Raw genomic sequence first — 18,981 nt, forward strand, 5'->3', positions numbered from 1 at the left:
GACTTAGTCAATCAATCAATCAAATGTATTTATAAAGCCCTTTACACATCAGCCGATGTCACAAAGTGCTGTACAGAAACCCAGCCTAAAACCCCAAACAAGCGATGCAGAAGCACGGTGGCTAGGAAAAACTCCCTAGGAAGGCCGGAACCTGGGAAGAAACCTAGAGAGTAACCAGGCTCTGACGGGTGGCCAGTCCTCTTCTGGCTGTGCCAGGTGGAGATTATAACAGAACATGGCCAAGATGTTCAAACATTCATAGATGACCAGCAGGGTCAGATAATAATAATCACAGTGATTGAAGAGGGTGCAACAGGTCGGCACTTCAAGAGTAAATGTCAGTTGGCTTTTCATAGCCGATCATTCAGAGGTAGAGACAGCAGGTGCGGTAGAGAGAGAGTCCAAAACAGCAGGTCCAGGACAAGGTAGCACGTCCAGAGAACAGGTCAGGGTTCCATAGCCGCAGGCAGAACAGTTGAAACTGGAGCAGCAGCATGACCAGGTGGACTGGGCACAGCAAGTAGTCATCAGGCCAGGTAGTCCTGAGGCATTGTCCTAGGGCTCAGGTCCTCCGAGAGAAGAAAGCGAGAAAGAGAGAGAGAGAAAGAGAGAGAGAATTAGAGAGAGCATATGGATAAGAAAGGAGAAATACTCCAGATATAACAGACTGACCTTAGCCTCCCGACACATAAACTATTGCAGCATAAATACTGGAGGCTAAGACAGAAGGGGTCGGGAGACACTGTTGCCCTGTCCAACGATATGCCCGGACAGGGCCAAACAGGCCGGCTATAACCCCACTCACTTTGCCAAAGCACAGCCCCCACACCACTAGAGGGATATATTCAATCACCAACCTACTACCCTGAGACAAGGCCGAGTATAGCCCACGAAGATCTCCCCCACAGCACGAACCCGAGGGGGGCGCCAACACGGACAGGAAATCATGTCAGTCACTCAACCCACTCAAGTGACGCACCCCTCCTAGGGACGGCATGGAAGAGCACCAGTAAGCCAGTGACTCAGCCCCCGTAATAGGGTTAGAGGCAGAGAATTCCAGTGGAGAGAGGGGAACCGGCCACGCAGAGACAGCAAGGGCGATTCGTCGCTCCAGTGCCTTTCCGTTCACCTTCAGACTCCTGGGTCAGACTACACTCAATCATAGGACCTACTGAAGAGATGAGTCTTCAATAAAGACTTAAAGGTTGAGAGCGAGTCTGCGTCTCTCACATGGATAGGCAGACCATTCCATGAAAATCGAGCTCTATGGGAGAAAGCCCTGCCTCCAGCTGTTTGCTTAGAAATTCTAGGGACAGTAAGGAGGCCTGCGTCTTGTGACCGTAGCGTACGTGTAGGTATGTACGGCAGGACCAAATCTGAAAGATAGGTAGGAGCAAGCCAATGTAATGCTTTGTAGGTTAGCAGTAAAACCTTGAAATCAGCCCTTGCCTTAACAGGAAGCCAGTGTAGAGAGGCTAGCACTGGAGTAATATGATCAAATTTTGGGGTTCTAGTCAAGATTCTAGCAGCCGTGTTTAGCACTAACTGAAGTTTATTTAGTGCTTTACCCGGGTAGCCGGAAAGTAGAGCATTGCAGTAGTCTAATCTAGAAGTGACAAAAGCACGGATTCATTTTTCTGCATCATTTTTTGATAGAAAGCTTCTGATTTTTGCAATGAAATGAAGATGGAAAAAAGCTGTCCTTGAAATCTTCTTGATATGTTCGTCAAAAGAGAGATCAGGGTCCAGAGTAACGCCGAGGTCCTTCAGTTTTATTTGAGATGACTGTACAACAATCAAGATTAATTGTCAGATCCAACAGAAGATCTCTTTGTTTCTTGGGACCTAGATAGAACTAGCATCTCTGTTTTGTCCGAGTTTAAAAGTAAAACATTTACCACCATCCACTTCCTTATTTCTGAAACACAGGCTTCCAGGGAGGACAATTTTGGGGCTTCACCATGTTTCATCGAAATGTACAGCTGTGTATCGTCCACTTAGCAGTGAAAGTTAACATTATGTTTCCGAATGACATCACCAAGAGGTAAATACATGGTGAAAACAATAGTCGTCCTAAAACAGAACCTTGAGGAACACCGAAATGTACAGTTGATTTGTCAGAAGACAAACCATCTACAGAGACAAACTGATATCTTTTTCCGACAGATAAGATCTAAAGCAGGCCAGAACGTGTCCGTGTAGACCAATTTGGGTTTCCAATCTCTCCAAAACAATGTGGTGATCGATGGTATCAAAAGCACCACTAAGGTCTAGGAGCATGAGGACAGATGCAGAGCCTTGGTCTGACGCCATTAAAAGGTAATTTACCACAAGTGCAGTCTCAGTGCTATGATGGGGTCTAAAACCAGACTGAAGCATTTCGTATACATTGTTTGTCTTCAGAAAGGCAGTGAGTTGCTGCGCAACAGCTTTTTTAAACAATTTTGAGAGGAATGGGAGATTCGATATAGGCCGATAGCTTTTATATTTTCTGGGTCAAGGTTTGGCTTTTTCAAGAGAGGCTTTATTACTGCATCTTTTAGTGAGTTTGGTAAACATCCGGTGGATAGGGTGCCGTTTATTATATTCAACATAGGAGGGCCAAGCACAGGAAGCAGCTCTTTCAGTAGTTTAGTTGGGATAGTGTCCAGTATGCAGATTGAAGGTTTAGAGGCCAAGACTATTTTCATCAATGTGTCGAGAGATATAGTATTAAAAAACGTGAGTGTCTCCCTTAATCTTTGGTCCTGGCAGTGTTGTGCCGACTCAGGACAACTGAGCTTTGGAGAAATACACAGATTTAAAGAGGAGTCCGTAATTTGCTTTCTAATGATCATGATCTTTTCGTCAAAGAAGTTCATGAATTAATCACTGCTGAAGTGAAACCCATCCTCTCTTGGGGAATGCTGCTTTTTAGTTCGATTTGCAACAGTATCAAAAATAAATTTTGGATTGTTGTTAATCCTCAATTAAGTTGGAAAAATAGGATGATCGAGCAGCAGTGAGGGCTCTTCGATACTGCACGGTACAGTCTTTCCAAGCTAGTCGGAAGACTCCTAGTTTGGTGTAGCGCCATTTCCGCTCCAATTTTCTGTAAGCTTGCTCAGGGCTCGGGTATTTTCTGTATACCAGGGAGCTAGTTTCTTATGACAAATGTTTTTTGTTTTTGAGGGTGCAACTGCATCTAAGCAAAAGCAAGGTTAAATTTAGTTCCTCAGTTAGGTGGTTAACCGATTTTTGTACTCTGATGTCCTTGGGTAGGTGGAGGGAGTCTGGAAGGGCATCTAGGAATCTTTGGGTTGTCCGAGAATTTATAGCACGGCTTTTGATGATCCTTGGTTGGGGTCTGAGCAGATTATTTGTTGCGATTGCAAGCGTAATAGAATGGTGGTCCGATAGTCCAGGATTATGAGGGAAAACATTAAGATCCACAATATTTATTCTACGGGTGTCACGTTCCTGACCTGTTTTCTCTTGTTTTATATGTCTTTATTGGTCAGGGCGTGAGTGTTGGGTGGGTAGTCTATGTTTTCTATTTCTATGTGGGGTTTTGTGTTCGGTCTGGTATGATTCTCAATTAGAGACAGGTGTGTATCGTTTGTCTCTGATTGAGAGTCATACTAAGGCAGCCAGGGTTTCACTGGTGTTTTGTGGGTGTTTGTTCCTGTGTCAGCGTTTGGGCCACACAGGACTGTTTCGGGTTTGTCACGTTTGTTGTTTTGTATGTTGAAGTGCTTTGTTGTTTTGTCATTAAATAATGAACACTTATCCCTCCGCATCTTGGTCCGATCCATGCTCCTCCTCGTCTGAGGAGGAGAACGACATTGACAGCCGTTACAGAAACACCCACCAAACCAGGACCAAGCGGATTGGAGAAGGACGGCAAGAACAAAAGCAATGGAGAGAAGAGGAATGGACATGGGAGCAAATATTCAACGGAGAAGGACCCTGGGCTAAGGTGGGAGAGAATCGCCGCTCTCGGGAGGAGAAGGAGGCAGCCACAGCCCAGGAGCGCTGGTATGAGGAGGCAGCACGTAAGAGAGGCTGGAAGCCCGAGAGGCTCACCCAAACATTTCTTGGGGGGGGGGGGGCTAAAGGGGAGTGTGGCGAAGCCGGGTTGGTTACCTGAGCCAACTCCCCGGGCTTGCCGTGGAGTGAGAGGGCGTCGTACTGGTCAGACACCGTGTTATGCGGTAAAGCGCACGGTGTCCCCAGTACGCGTGCTTAGCCCAGTGCGGGCTATTCCACCTTGCCGCACTGGGAGGGCTAGGTTGGGCATCGAGCCGGATGTCATGAAGCCGGCCCAACGTATCTGGCCTCCAGTACGTCTCCTCGGGCCGGCGTACATGGCACCAGCCTTACAGGTGGTGTCCCCGGTTCGCCTGCATAGCCCAGTGCGGGCTATTCCACCTCGCCGCACTGGCAGGGCTACGGGGACCATTCAACCTGGTAGGGTTGGGGAGGCTCGGTGCTCAAGAGCACGTGTCCTCCTTCACGGTCCGGTATATCCGGCGCCACCTTCCCACCCCAGCTCAGTACCACCAGTGCCTACTCCACGCACCAGGATTCCAGTGCATCACCAGAGCCCTGTTCCTCCTCCGCGCACTCGCCCTGAGGTGCGTGTCTCCAGCCCAGGGCCTCCAGTTCCGGCACCACGCACCAGGCCTACTGTGCGCCTCAGCAGGTCAGAGTCGGCCGTCTGCCCAACGCCGCCTGCACTGTCTGCCTGCCCAGCGCTGCCCGTCTGTCCTGAGCCTTCAGAGCCGTCCAGTCAGGACCAGCCAGAGCCGTCCAGCCAGGACCAGCCGGAGCCGTCCAGCCAGGACCAGCCGGAGCCGTCCAGCCAGGACCAGCCGGAGCCGTCCAGCCAGGACCTGCCGGAGCCGTCCAGCCAGGACCAGCCGGAGCCGTCCAGCCAGGACCAGCCGGAGCCGTCCAGCCAGGACCAGCCGGAGCCGTCCAGCCAGGACCAGCCGGAGTCCCTCAGCCAGGACCAGCCGGAGTCCCTCAGCCAGGACCTGCCGGAGTCCCTCAGCCAGGACCTGCCGGAGTCCCTCAGCCAGGACCTGCCGGAGTCCCTCAGCCAGGACCTGCCGGAGTCCCTCAGCCAGGACCTGCCGGAGTCCCTCAGCCAGGACCTGCCGGAGTCCCTCAGCCAGGACCTGCCGGAGTCCCTCAGCCCGGACCTGCCGGAGTCCCTCAGCCCGGACCTGCCGGAGTCCCTCAGCCCGGACCTGCCGGAGTCCCTCAGCCCGGACCTGCCGGAGTCCCTCAGCCCGGACCTGCCGGAGTCCCTCAGCCCGGACCTGCCGGAGTCCCTCAGCCCGGACCTGCCGGAGTCCCTCAGCCCGGACCTGCCGGAGTCCCTCAGCCCGGACCTGCCGGAGTCCCTCAGCCCGGACCTGCCGGAGTCCCTCAGCCCGGAGCTGCCGCCCCTTATCCCGGAGCTGCCGCCCCTTATCCCGGAGCTGCCGCCCCTTATCCCGGAGCTGCTGCCCCTTATCCCGATGCTGCCCCTTCATTTAGGTGGGTTGAGTTGGAGGGTGGTCATTGGGAGGGGGATACGGAAGCGGGGAGTGACTATGGTGGGGTGGGGACCTCGCCCAGAGCCTGAGCCACCACCGTGGTCAGATGCCCACCCAGACCCTCCCCTAGACTTTGTGCTGGTGCGCCCGGAGTTCGCACCTTAAGGGGGGGGGTTATGTCACGTTCCTGACCTGTTTTCTCTTGTTTTATATGTCTTTATTGGTCAGGGCGTGAGTGTTGGGTGGGCAGTCTATGTTTTCTATTTCTATGTGGGGTTTTGTGTTCGGTCTGGTATGATTCTCAATTAGAGACAGGTGTGTATCGTTTGTCTCTGATTGAGAGTCATACTAAGGCAGCCAGGGTTTCACTGGTGTTTTGTGGGTGTTTGTTCCTGTGTCAGCGTTTGGGCCACACAGGACTGTTTCGGGTTTGTCACGTTTGTTGTTTTGTATGTTGAAGTGCTTTGTTGTTTTGTCATTAAATAATGAACACTTATCCCTCCGCATCTTGGTCCGATCCATGCTCCTCCTCGTCTGAGGAGGAGAACGACATTGACAGCCGTTACAACGGGACAAAACTATGTCCAGAGTATGACTGTGGCAGTGAGTAGGTCCGGAGACATGTTGGACAAAACCCACTGATGATGGCTCCGAAAGCGTGGGTCTGTGGACTTTTCCATGTGAATATTAAAGTCACCAAAAATGTGAATATTATCTGCCATGACTACAACTCAGCCAATCCTTTATTTCCTACAATACCAACAGTACAGGAATTAGAACCCATACTGTTGTTGTCCCATTGGTGCATGGCCTTATCAAGACAAATGTTCTCCATACATGTTTTGAAAACAACATTTGTAATCGTTGTCACATTATCTATTAGACTGTACATGGACAAAACCATGTTTGGATGTCATTCGGTAGATATGACACTATGACCAAAAATACTCTCTCTCTCCCGATCTCTCTCTCTCTCTTTCTCCCGTCTAATCGATCTCAGAAAGGCCTTGTGTGTGAGCACGTTTGCATGTGTGAGTGGGCGTGTGTGTCTGTGTGGGTTGATGCGTGGGTTTCCGCTGACGGGTATGTATGCTCTGTGTGAGTGATTATTTGTCTTTGTTTGTACATTGTGCAGGTCCCCTATGTGACCACTCTTTATGTCAATATTACCCAACATACACGACATTTTCCTATCAGTGTTTTTATGGGGTCAACCAAAAGCCAAAACGAGTAAATTAATGTATTTCATAACGTACTACTGCAATCCAGTAGATAGAAAGTAGGATCAGGGAAAACTTGAATTCCTCACTTTGGGATGGTAGCATTGATGTTGATTGATTAGAAGTCCCCTGACGGACATTCCATATTTGTATGGCAGTTACTCATATTGAGTCAAATATGTTAGCTAAATGGATAATACTCATTGCGGAAATATGCTTAGTCATGTTTTCCAAGATGCATTAGAAATGCAGGGAAATAACAGAAATAGGCTAGAATCTACAGGAGATATGAACAGATTTTGTTTGGTTCTTGATTGTGATCGAAATACTCATTTAAAATTGCAGAATGTAGATGTGCATCTTGAATGGGGTAACCCTAACCCTAATTTAGAATTGATAGTAGTTCAATATTAATCAGTGTACTTTAGTTGACAAGCATGGTCCTAGTGCCGTAGCTTTCAAAGGTTTTCAAAACGCAGTGTTGTCGTATTCAGGACATAAAGTCAGGATGAAATCCAAATAGACACTTTGAACTGTCCAAAAGCCTCAGGCCTAGGCTTTACATGTGATTAGGGAAATTAAATTAATCTTGAAAATAGCAGTTTTGCCAGGATAGTCATCATAGCTTGTCTATCTTGAATAAAAAGCGGGCATATTATTAACTATAAATAAGGCCTGAATGGTTATTAGTAACACTGCAGAAGTCATCATATAGAACTCAGCAAAAAAATAAACTTTCCTTTTTCAGGACCCTGTCTTTCAAAGATAACTCGTAAATATCCAAAAACTTCACAGATATTCATTATAAAGTGTTTAAACACTGTTTCCCATGCTTGTTCAATGAACCATAAACAATTAATGAACATGCACCTGTGGAACGTTCGTTAAGACACTAACAGCTTACAGACGGTAGGCAATTAAGGTCACAGTTATGAAAACTTAGGACACTAAAGAGGCCTTTCTACTGACTCTGAAAAACACCAAAAGAAATATGCCCAGGGACCCTGTTCATCTGTGTGAACGTGCCTTAGGCATTCTGCAAGGAGGCATGAGGACCTGAGATGTGGCCAGGGCAATAAATTGCAATGTCTGTATTGTGAGACACCTAAGACAGCGCTACAGGAATCCAGGATGGACAGCTGATCGTCCTCGCAGTGGCAGACCACGTGTAACAACACTTGCACAGGATCGGTACATCCGAACATTACACTTGCGGGACAGGTACAGGATGGCAACAACTGCCCGAGTTACACCAGGAACGCACAATCTCTCCATCAGTGCTCAGACTGTCCGCAATAGGCTGAGAGAGGCTGGACTGAGGGCTTGTCGGCCTGTTGTAAGGCAGGTCCTCACAAGACATCACCGGCAACTACGTCACCTATGGGCACAAACCCACCGTCGCTGGAACAGACAGGACTGGCAAAAAATGCTCTTCACTGACGAGACGGTTTTGTCTCATCAGGGGTGATGGTCGGATTCGCGTTTATCGTCAAAGGAATGAGCGTTACACCGAGGCCTGTACTCTGGAGCGGGATCGATTTGGAGGTGGAGGGTCCGTCATGGTCTGGGGTGGTGTGTCATAGCATCATTGGACTGAGCTTGTTGTCATTGCAGGCAATCTCAATGCTGTGTGTTACAGGGAAGACATCCTCGTCCCTCATGTGGTACCCTTCCTGCAGGCTCATTCTGACATGACCCTCCAGCATGACAATGCCACCAGCCATACTGCTCGTTCTGTGCGTGATTTCCTGCAAGACAGTGATGTCAGTGTTCTGCCATGTTCAGCGAAGAGCCCGGATCTCAATCCCATTGAGCACGTCTGGGACCTGTTGGATCGGAGGGTGAGGGCTAGGGCTAGGGCCATTCCCCCCAGAAATGTCCGGGAACTTGCAGGTGCCTTGATGGAAGAGTGGGGTAACATCTCACAGCAAGAACTGGCAAATCTGGTGCAGTCCATGAGGAGGAGATGCACTGCAGTACTTAATGCAGCTGGTGGCCACACCAGATACTGACTGTTACTTTTGATTTTGACCCTCCCTTTGTTCAGTCACATGTTTGTTGAACTTGTTCAGTTTATGTCTCAGTTGTTGAATCTTGTTATGTTCATACACATATTTATACATGTTAAGTTAAATAAGTTTGCTGAAAATCAATGCAGTTGACAGTGAGAGGACGTTTCTTTTTTTTGCTGAGTTTACTTGTATCGTAAAAGTTACTATATGTGGCCATGGGGTGGCGATAATCGTCAGCCGTAAGGGGAAATATTTGACCCGGAAATGAACACGTGAACTGATTGTTTCCATCCGGTGCATCTGAACAGCATTTGTGCGTTTGTTTAGCAAGCGGTATCTAGCTAATTTCTACATCTGTTTTATCGAAAGTTTTTACAGATAGTCAAGTTATCTGGCTAAATAACATCAGAAATGACTGAGGTATGTGCTCTTTCGTGTATATTTTTGTCAGTAAAGCTGAAATAACAGGTGTAGCTTATGCGCCACTAGCTAACGCGATAGCTAGCTAGCAACGTTAAGTTATTCCAAGCCCATTTGAAGCACACTTGAAATAATTCCATTTGGAAAATGAATATTAGCTAGATCAGCTGTGTAACGTTATTTGCACTTACATCCGCGAATGTGGTATCGTGGAGTTGAGATGTACGTTAACGGTACTTGGCTAGCTACAGTAGCATGCATCATGAATAAGTAGCTACAGTGGGTGACAGTTAGCTAGCACCGAAAATATTGCTTTTGTCGAAATTAATATTTCCGTGTATTTCATTTTCAGGATGTGCAGAAGCACTCCGTGCACACGCTCGTGTTCAGGTCCCTCAAGAGGACTCATGATATGTTTGTAGCTGACCATGCCAAACCAGTCTCCTTGGATGAGACAAGGTAATCATGTTTTGTATAACAATATGCTGTCGTTGTGTGAGAGAAAGAGAAGCTGTGTGTGGGTGCAGTCTGTCTGTGTGTTTAGCATAGACATAATAGTTCCCGGCCCTACACTTATTTACAGCCGCACTGGGGTCGGACAAGCTTCCTGTTTAAATTAAGACACCGGGACCCAGCGCGAGTTAACACTCGGAAAATCTACTTCCTTCCAGGGATGAGAAATGCGTTGTACTCCGAAGTGTCCCATTATTTGCCAAATGCTTCGTAAACAGGTGTGGTGAAATGCTTACTTACAGGTCCCTTTCCAAAACTGCAGAGTTAAATATACTTTTATTTTATATTTTTATATTTGTAGCTTATTTTAATAAGCTAATTAATAAACAGTGAATAACAAATAAAAAATAACATGGCTTTATACAGGGAGTACCAGTACCGAGTCAAATGGTGATTGAGGCAGCTATGTACATATAGGTAGGGACTAGGTAAAATGATAGATAATAGACAGTAGCAGCAGTGAATGTGGTGTGAAACTGTTGTCAGTATGCATGTGTGGGCGTACTAGTGTGTATATGTATGTGTTGGGGTGTGAGTGTGTGGATAGGAGCATTAGTGAAAACAAGTGTATGTGTTAGTGTAAGTATGTGAATTACACTCAGTTACATCGAAGATTGAATGACACATTTTTAAGTAAACTGACGTTTTCATCTTCATGCTAGCTAGCAGTAGCCACAGCAGCCGTTTTGGAATGGCACATCACATTGAACAACAAAGGAGCTGATTGGCTGACACCGCCCTTCCAAAATGGCTGCTGTGGCTTCTGCTATCTAGCATGAGGATGGAAAAGGCAGTTTTCGGGAAAAACTAGCAGTCGTTCAAACTTCTCGGTGTAACAGTTGGGATAATGAGACAATTCAGAGTACAATGCATTTCTCGTCCCTGGGTTGAGGTACGTTTTCTGAGCCATGTCTCGCACTGCGGCGTCCGGGGTGTCTTAATCTAAACAAGAAGCCTGTCAGATCCCAGTGCAGCTGTAAGCAAACTTAGGGTCAGAGTCTATTCTGGTTGTGTTCAGTACAGAGGCTCATTCTCTGAAATGACTAAGGTTTAAAGGTAGGGCTGGGCGATATATCTAATTCATTTGAATGTATGTTTTAGTATGATACTCCCAAATGCCTGTATCGCAATCTAGTTTTTTTGTTAGCGTGTATGTCCACTTGTTCTCGTGTTGTCTTTTGGTCTTGTCTCCTTCGCTCCTGCTGTGACGGTGCACCCCATTTACACACGCGCACCAAGCCCCTCCCGCACGCTTGGTGCTCCTCCCAAAACATACAAAGCCTCCCCCCATATACCAAGCTCCTTCCCCTGCCACTCAGAACAACAAAGATGAAATATCTTCTTCCTTTCTGACAAAAAGCCAATTCAACTCGCTATTTGAGGTTTGGTCCAACAGAATCGCTCATATGGGCACCCAAACACATTGAGACATTATCTTACTGTTTTAGAGGAGAACTTAATAACTATACCTTTTCTATGTCTCTATTGTTGTGTGAAGTTGTGTGAAGAACAGACCCTACTAAAACGGGAGTGTCAATGAACATTGATGCTTGAAAATGAATGCTCAGTTTCTGTCACGCGCAACATTGCAGGACCATGCACAGCTAGCAGCATTTTAGCCACAGACTGTTACACTAGCTGTCCGGTTTGTTTTATAAATGTACAAAGAGCTTAAAAAAAAAAAACTATTATATAATGGCAACTCATTCTGAGAATTAAGGTAGGCCACTTGATTTCATCATGTGAACAAAGTGGACAGGCTAGCATGCTGTTCAAACAGTTGGAGATGTACAGCAGGGTGTGTTCATAACAATTCAACGTTTCTACTTTGTTAGCTAGCAAATAGATCCAAGTTGGCTAGACCGTAAATATAAAGATTAGCTGGCTAGTCACTAGCATGTGGGCTTGTGCTTGAGATTGTTTATGAAACCGGTGTTCAGTTTCCAAAATGCCTGCTACAAGAGGTTGGTCATTTTTAGTGAATGTACAGTACCAGGCAAAATTTGGCACCTACTCATTCCAGGATTCTTAACTATGAACTAACACATATGGAATCATGTAGTTACCAAAAAAGTGTTAAACAAATCAAAATACATTTTAAATTTGAGGTTCTTCAAAGTAGCCACCCTTTGCCTTGATTTCAAGAAATGTGAAAGTTTTTTTCAAGTGCAGTTGCAAAAACCATTAAGCGTTATGATGAAACTGGCTCTCATGAGGACCGCCACAGGAAAGGAAGACACAGTTACCTCTGCTGCAGAGGATAAGTTCATTAGATTTACCAGCCTTAGAAATTGCTGCCCAAATACATGTTTCACTGAGTTCCAGTAACAGTCACATCAGGGGAATCGGGCCTTCAAGGTCACATTGCTGCAAAGAAACTACTACTGAAGGACACCAATAAGAAGAGCCTTGCTTGGGCCAAGAAACACAAGCAATGGACATTAGAGCGGTGGAAATCTGTCCTTTGGTCTAATGAGTCCAAATTTGAGATTTTTGGTTCCAACCGCAGTGTAAGTGAACGGATGATCTCCCAGTCTGTGGTTTCAAGCATGGAGGAGGTGTGGGAGTGCTTTGCTGGTGACACTGATTTATTTAGAATTCATGGAACACTTAACCAGCATGGCTACCACTGCATTCTGCAGCGATACGCCGTCACATCTGGTTTGCGCTTAGTGGGACTATCATTTTGTTTTTCAACAGGACAATGACTCAAAACCCACCTCCAGGCTGGGTAAGGGCTATTTGACCAAAAATCGGTGTGTTGGAGTGCTGCATCAGATGACCTGGCCTCCACAATCACCTGACCTCAACCCAATTGAGATGGTTTGGGGTGAGTTGGACCGCAGAGTGAAGGAAAAGCAGCCAACAAGTGCTCAGCATATGTTGGAGCATTCTTCATGAAGCTGGTTGAGAGAATGCCGAGAGTGTGCAAAGCTGTCATCAAGGCAAAGGGTGGCTACTTTGAAGAATCTGAAATATTAAATATATTTCGATCGAATACTTCTTTTGGTTACTACATTATTTCATATGTTATTTCATAGTTTGAATGTCTTCACTATCATTCTACAATGTAGAAAATAGTAAAAAATAAAGAAAAACCCTTGAATGAGTAGGTGTTCAAACTTTTGACTGGTACTGTATATTGTGAATCACCTATACGTTTGAAAAGATCAAGATATAATTTTTAGGCCATATCGCCCAGCCCTACTTTCAGCCTGATGTGTTCAATTGAGTTAACTAGGGTTTCCCTTCGTAGTCACAAGGTGAAGATGGCTGCGAAGCTCAGGGCAGACTACAGTGCCGTTCTACACATGCCCGTTCTGAAAGAGGGCAAGGACAGACCACTGGGATCCAACATGCATGGCAATCAGACCTCTCTCCAACCTGGTAAGAATGCCATCGCGTCAACATCAATCATTGACAAATCATTATTGATTTCATGGGAAACGAATGAGCACTATTACAAGTCAAAACTTCCAAGTATTTCTCATTACAACTCTCTGGCCTTCAAGGTGATGATCCAGAGTACTTGATCACTGGGACCCACGCATACCCCTCAGGACCTGGTAATTACAACAGTCTTTCCCAGGGATCCCTTACTCTGGTCCTGGAGAGGTTCTTGGGGTGCAGGCTTTCGTTCCAGCCCTATACTAACACACCTGATTCAGCAAATCATGGCTGAAGATCATGATTTTATTTGAATCTGGCGTGTTAAATGATTGGCCGGAACCAAAACCTGCACACCCGTTATCTCTCCAGGACCAGACTTGGAGAACCCTCCCTCTGGTATAACCTCAATACCACATGCAATGCTACTGTTGCATGTAAAATCACATTCATATTGTGTCCTTGGGGGTGTTACGTCACTTTTATAATGCTGTGTGTTGTCATCCTCAGGGGTGGCTCTGACGGCGGACACACAGATACATAGGAACCCCAGTGAGGGGGGAGTTCACGCCATGGCTCTTGCCCTGCCGCCATCACAAGCCAGGTACTTACTTCAGAGGATGCACGGTAGATGTGTTGAAGTGAAAAGACACTAGAACCAACATAATTCAATAGTTCACGTCAGACATTCATCTGTTTGACACAATACTTCCGTAATTCTATAGCACTACAACCGCCTGTACAGACCCCCAGATTTGAGAGAAATAAGCAAAGGGTTATTGTATCCAATCAACCCGAGACCCCGATCGCGGTTGCCTATTGTATGAGTGTACTGTGACACCATCCAGCATCCGTTTAGTTGTTTTGTGTAATTGCAGGCTGGACGCCAGTCGCACAGCAGCCAGCGTCGGGGACATTCACCGACACGCAGTGGGAGCAGAGAGGTCTCACGCTCCTCACTCACACGCCATGGTGGGTAACGCTCTCCGATACGTATCATTAGTACTACACACCTTTTTGCATCTGCTAACACTTCACATGTATTTCTGCACCAACGTTCCACTAACGTGACAATAGCCTACCACTTTGAAAAATAATTTGATGTCCTCTTTTCTAGTCTCTTTTGGAAGGAGGCGGCACCAAAAACTCTTCCCTCGTTGCCAGAAAAGCCCCCACTATGCCCAAGCCCCAGTGGCACGCGCCATGGAAGTTGTTTCGGGTAAGGACGTTATTTTGTCACGTCAAGGGCTCCTGAATACACTTACTTCCTCTACAGTGCACACACTTTATCAAATGCACTTGGCACACTTACAAAAGCTTGGATGTTTTGTAAAGGAACTGTCCCTGGTCCTTCAAACGTACTACCATAATCTTAGAATATCTTTATGTATGCGTTTCAGATACCTTGGGGGGTGTTGACTTGCTCCCTGTCTTGTGTGGTAGCTGATACAGGTTTGCTTTATCCCTTCCAGGTCATCAGTGGTCATCTTGGCTGGGTGAGGTCCATTGCCGTAGAGCCCGGCAACCAGTGGTTTGTGACCGGCGCTGGCGACAGAACCATTAAGGTGAGTACAGAGAGAGGCCGAGAGATCTATAGCTTCTAAACGGCTGTTTGACGCCGGTGTACAGAAGTAAAAGACGCAAAAATGAAACTTAGGAACGGGAAGCATAGAAATGGCGCACATAGACCAGATATACTGCTTCTTCAACTTGCTTTCAATGAGAAGTCTATAACGCGCTTTTCTATGTGCATTTGGTCGAGTCGCCCAGAAGGTTACATATTGCAGCTTTAAAGGAAGATTAAGTCCTTTGTTTATTCAGTGTGTGTGATTGACAGGAGGGATGAGGGGCTGTGTTTTTACCACTATCATCACTAATAGATATAAGAATAATAAGGGTATTGGGGCACCCATTTGATCTATTCAATGTCTGTCAAATGGTGGCATTTAGTCATGTATCTCGTAATAGATCAGCTATAAGTTTGATCGTGACGACAAATCCCCATTGTTTATTCTTCTCCTGACAGATCTGGGACCTGGCCAGTGGGAAGCTAAAGCTTTCCCTGACGGGACACATCAGCACGGTGCGCGGCGTGGCCGTGAGCACCCGGAGTCCCTACCTGTTCTCCTGCGGTGAGGACAAGCAGGTCAAGTGCTGGGATCTGGAGTACAACAAGGTGCTGTACTAGTTCCCTTTCATTTCTGCTTTACTTTATATGTTGTTTGGATAGACTGTAGGTCCATTATTATTTAGTATAGTTACGCCCACTCATTTCTGCTCTACTACACGTGTTTCAATGCCATATTGTTTTTCCAATTATGATTGCTGTTTTTAGGTGATCAGGCACTACCACGGCCACCTCAGCGCCGTGTACGACTTGGACCTGCACCCAACCATCGACGTGCTGGTCACATGCAGTCGAGATGCCACGGCCAGGGTAAATGTTGCTAATGACTAGTTGTCTTGACTTTCAAAAATGTCATTTTAGTGGAACATTTTGGGATGTATTGGGACTTCGATATGATATCTGTGCATCTATAGGTGTGGGATATCAGGAGCAAAGCCAACGTGCACACCCTGTCCGGACACACCAACACCGTGGCCACAGTCAGATGCCAGGCCGCCGAACCTCAGATCATCACAGGTACGTATACGTTACAATTGCTTTGCCTAGCTGTGTTCATATATTGGCTAGTTGGCTCACTGCAAAGTACCATCAATGGCTTATTATATTGTTACGTTCTATTATGAGCTGGCGCGAGGAGGAATCAGAATTTTGACCCTTTCTCCTGCGTCATGTTCTGTAGGGAGAAAATAGGAGATACCACTTTAACTTGTCCAATAAGAACACAGCGTTTTGTTCGTTTCAAGACGTTTTGCTACGGCGTGACCTTCTGAACACGTCCCTGCTCTTTTCTGTTCCAGGGAGCCACGACTCCACCATCCGGCTATGGGACCTGATAGCTGGGAAGACCAGAGCCACTCTCACCAACCACAAGAAGTCTGTCAGAGCACTGGCCCTACATCCCAGACAGTACGTCACTTCCTCATACGTAGCTAGTATTGATGCATATGTCACACCCAAGTTAGTCAACTTATATTACCTAGTTGTAGTAAATGATAGATTGATAGCTGATTGGATCGCTCACTTTATTTGTGTGTTTGTATTATGACACTGAACCATTGGTTGGCTGCACATTACAGGTATACCTTAGCCTCTGGCTCTGCCGACAACATCAAGCAGTGGACGTTCCCCGACGGCAACTTCATCCAGAACCTCTCTGGACACAACGCCATCATCAACGCAATGGCAGTCAACTCGGACGGCGTGCTGGTGTCGGGAGGTATGAAAACGTCCTTTGCTTATTTCCAACTGGCCTTGTATATATGTTGCTATTGAAATAGACAGTTTTGAGCCTCTGTCATGATGATTGGGTCAGATTCTTTCTAGTCATAGTACATTGAAGGGCATTGTTGCTTTGAAGGCGCATTACTAAAGATGGGCAACAAACAAAAGGGAAGTGATAACGGAAGAGGCTGGAAGCGAAGATATTGGAATGGTTATATATATTTTAGATTATTCAAAGTAGCCACCCTTGAGGACAGCTTTGCACACTTGGCATTCTCTCAACCAGCTTCACCTGGAATGCTTTTTCAACAGTCTTGAAGGAGTTCCCACACATACTAAGTACTTGTTTGCTGCTTTTCCTTCACTCTGTGGTCCAACTCAACCCAATTGAGGTGGTTTGGGATGAAGTTGGGTGATTGTGGAGGCCAGGTCATCTGATGCAGCACTCCATCACTCTCCTTCTTAGTCAAATAGCCCTTACACAGCCTGGAGGTGTATTGGGTCATTGTCCTGTTGAAAAACAAATGATAGTCCCTCTAAGCGCAAACCATATGGGATGGCGTATCGCTGCATAATGCTGTTGTAGCCATGCTGGTTAAGTGTGCCTTGAATTCTAAATAAATCACAGACAGTGTCACCAGCAAAGCACCATTGCACCTCTTCCATGCTTCACGGTGGGAAGCACACGTGGAGATCATCCGTTCACTTACTCTGCGTCTCACAAAGACACAGCGGTTGGAACCAGAAATCTCAAATTTGGGCTCCAGACCAAAGGACAAATTTGCACTGGTCTAATGTCCATTGCTCTTGGTTCTTGATGCAAGCAAGTCTCTTCTTCTTCTTGGTGTCCTTTAGTAGTGGTTTCTTTGCAGCAATTTGACCATGAAGGCCTGACTCACGCAGTCTCCTCGGAACAGTTAATGTTGAGATGTCTGTTACTTGTACTTTGTGAAGCATTCGTTTGGGGTGCAATCTGAGGTGTAGTTAATTGCCCATTTCTGATGCTGGTAACTCTAATGAACTTAACCTCTGCAGCAGAGGTAACTCTGGTTCTTCCTTTGCTGTGGCGGGCTCCTCATGAGAGCCAATTTCAACATAGCGATTGATGGTTTTTGAGACTGCAATTGAAGAAACTTTCAAAGTTCTTGAAATTTTCCCTATTGACTGACCTTCATGTCTTAAAGTAATGATGGACATTTCTCTTTGCTTATTTGAGCGGTTTTTGCCATACTATGAACTTGGTCTTTTACCAAATATAGCTGTTTTCTGTATACCACCCCTACCTTGTCACAACATAACTGATTGGCTCAAACCCATTTAAGAAGGAAATCAATTCCACAAATGAACTGTTAAGGCACACCTGTTAATTGAAATACATTCCAGGATACAGATAAACCTTCCATCTTTTTATTGTCTCCGTTAGCTGACAACGGCACCATTCACCTGTGGGACTGGCGGACGGGCTACAACTTCCAGCGTATCCACGCCGCCGTGCAGCCCGGCTCGCTGGACAGCGAATCTGGGATCTTCGCCTGCATGTTCGACCACTCGGAGAGCAGGCTGATTACGGCCGAGGCCGACAAGACCATCAAGGTGTACAAAGAGGACGACACCGCGGTAAGAGATACTTTCATCATGTGCTGTATATCTACATGAGTTTTTGTTTTGAGATGTGATTCAAGTGGATTATTTTTTTACTACCTCATACAAAGTGGATTTTTATTCAATCAGGGAAAATGACAGTCACTAAAACATTGCTAAGCTAATGAAACTGTAGTATTACTTTGAGTACTTCATCAGTTCTTGTTCCTGACTAGGGTGGGATTGTTTTTTCCTTTCAGACCGAGGAAAGCCACCCAATCAACTGGAAACCGGAGATCCTCAAGAGGAAGAGATTCTAGTTTTGGCCCAAAAATAAATACATTCATTCATTTCTGTTGTCAATTTTCCCATCAGTAGAACCCCATAATTTTTGTAACAAGAATATTCACACAAAATCATACTTTGAACAAGTTGGCTTTTATTTTCACTTGAATCTTTTTCGTTTTCAATGTACTCATTATTCTAAGTACCATTTTCCGTCTTCAGTGTACGATGTTAGTCCAACAAAGCAGCCATTATGGACAGCCTTTAACCTTCCAGAATGTTTGTTCTTGCTGATGACCGCTCTCTCATAGCTCTGGTGATTCTCGTCCACCATGAGAAGCCACTCCTCAGCTCCGTAAGGGCTCTCCTTAGTGTACACACAGTCCCCACTCGGATCAAATCCGATTAATGTGTGGGAAATTCAAGATTTTCTCATTATAAACTGCAGTTTGAAAAGGTCAGGTTTTTATTTTTTTGTATTAATCCAACAGAATCACCGAATGTATATACAAGAGAAACGTAAGTTGTTGTGCAATCTGGTGTATGAAATAATTCACTGTATAATCAACAGAACCATTAAAAAAACAAAAACAGCATGTTGCTTCTCATTTTGAAGTTCAGTGAAGCGTGACTCACCCATGTAACCATTGGTGACAACATTCCGGTAGTCTTTGCAACTGTTTCCCTTG

The 18,981-nt window shown here is 46.0% G+C and overlaps 1 protein-coding gene across 1 annotated transcript; it reads left to right on the forward strand.

Annotated features, from left to right (window-relative positions):
* Window positions 1-9,020: 9,020 nt before the first annotated feature.
* LOC129841535 (pleiotropic regulator 1-like) lies at window positions 9,021-18,886 on the forward strand. The gene is made up of 15 exons (XM_055909843.1): window positions 9,021-9,177; window positions 9,530-9,636; window positions 12,947-13,077; window positions 13,203-13,256; window positions 13,588-13,681; window positions 13,956-14,049; window positions 14,195-14,296; window positions 14,550-14,642; window positions 15,104-15,253; window positions 15,413-15,514; window positions 15,619-15,721; window positions 16,003-16,111; window positions 16,282-16,421; window positions 17,850-18,043; window positions 18,268-18,886. Exons 1-15 carry the CDS (start codon window positions 9,169-9,171, stop codon window positions 18,325-18,327), a joined length of 1,542 nt encoding a protein of 513 aa, XP_055765818.1. The 5' UTR covers window positions 9,021-9,168; the 3' UTR covers window positions 18,328-18,886.
* The last annotated feature ends 95 nt before the right edge of the window (window positions 18,887-18,981 follow it).

The sequence above is a fragment of the Salvelinus fontinalis genome, chromosome 42 (assembly GCF_029448725.1).
Source record: "Salvelinus fontinalis isolate EN_2023a chromosome 42, ASM2944872v1, whole genome shotgun sequence".
Lineage (NCBI taxonomy): Eukaryota > Metazoa > Chordata > Actinopteri > Salmoniformes > Salmonidae > Salvelinus > Salvelinus fontinalis.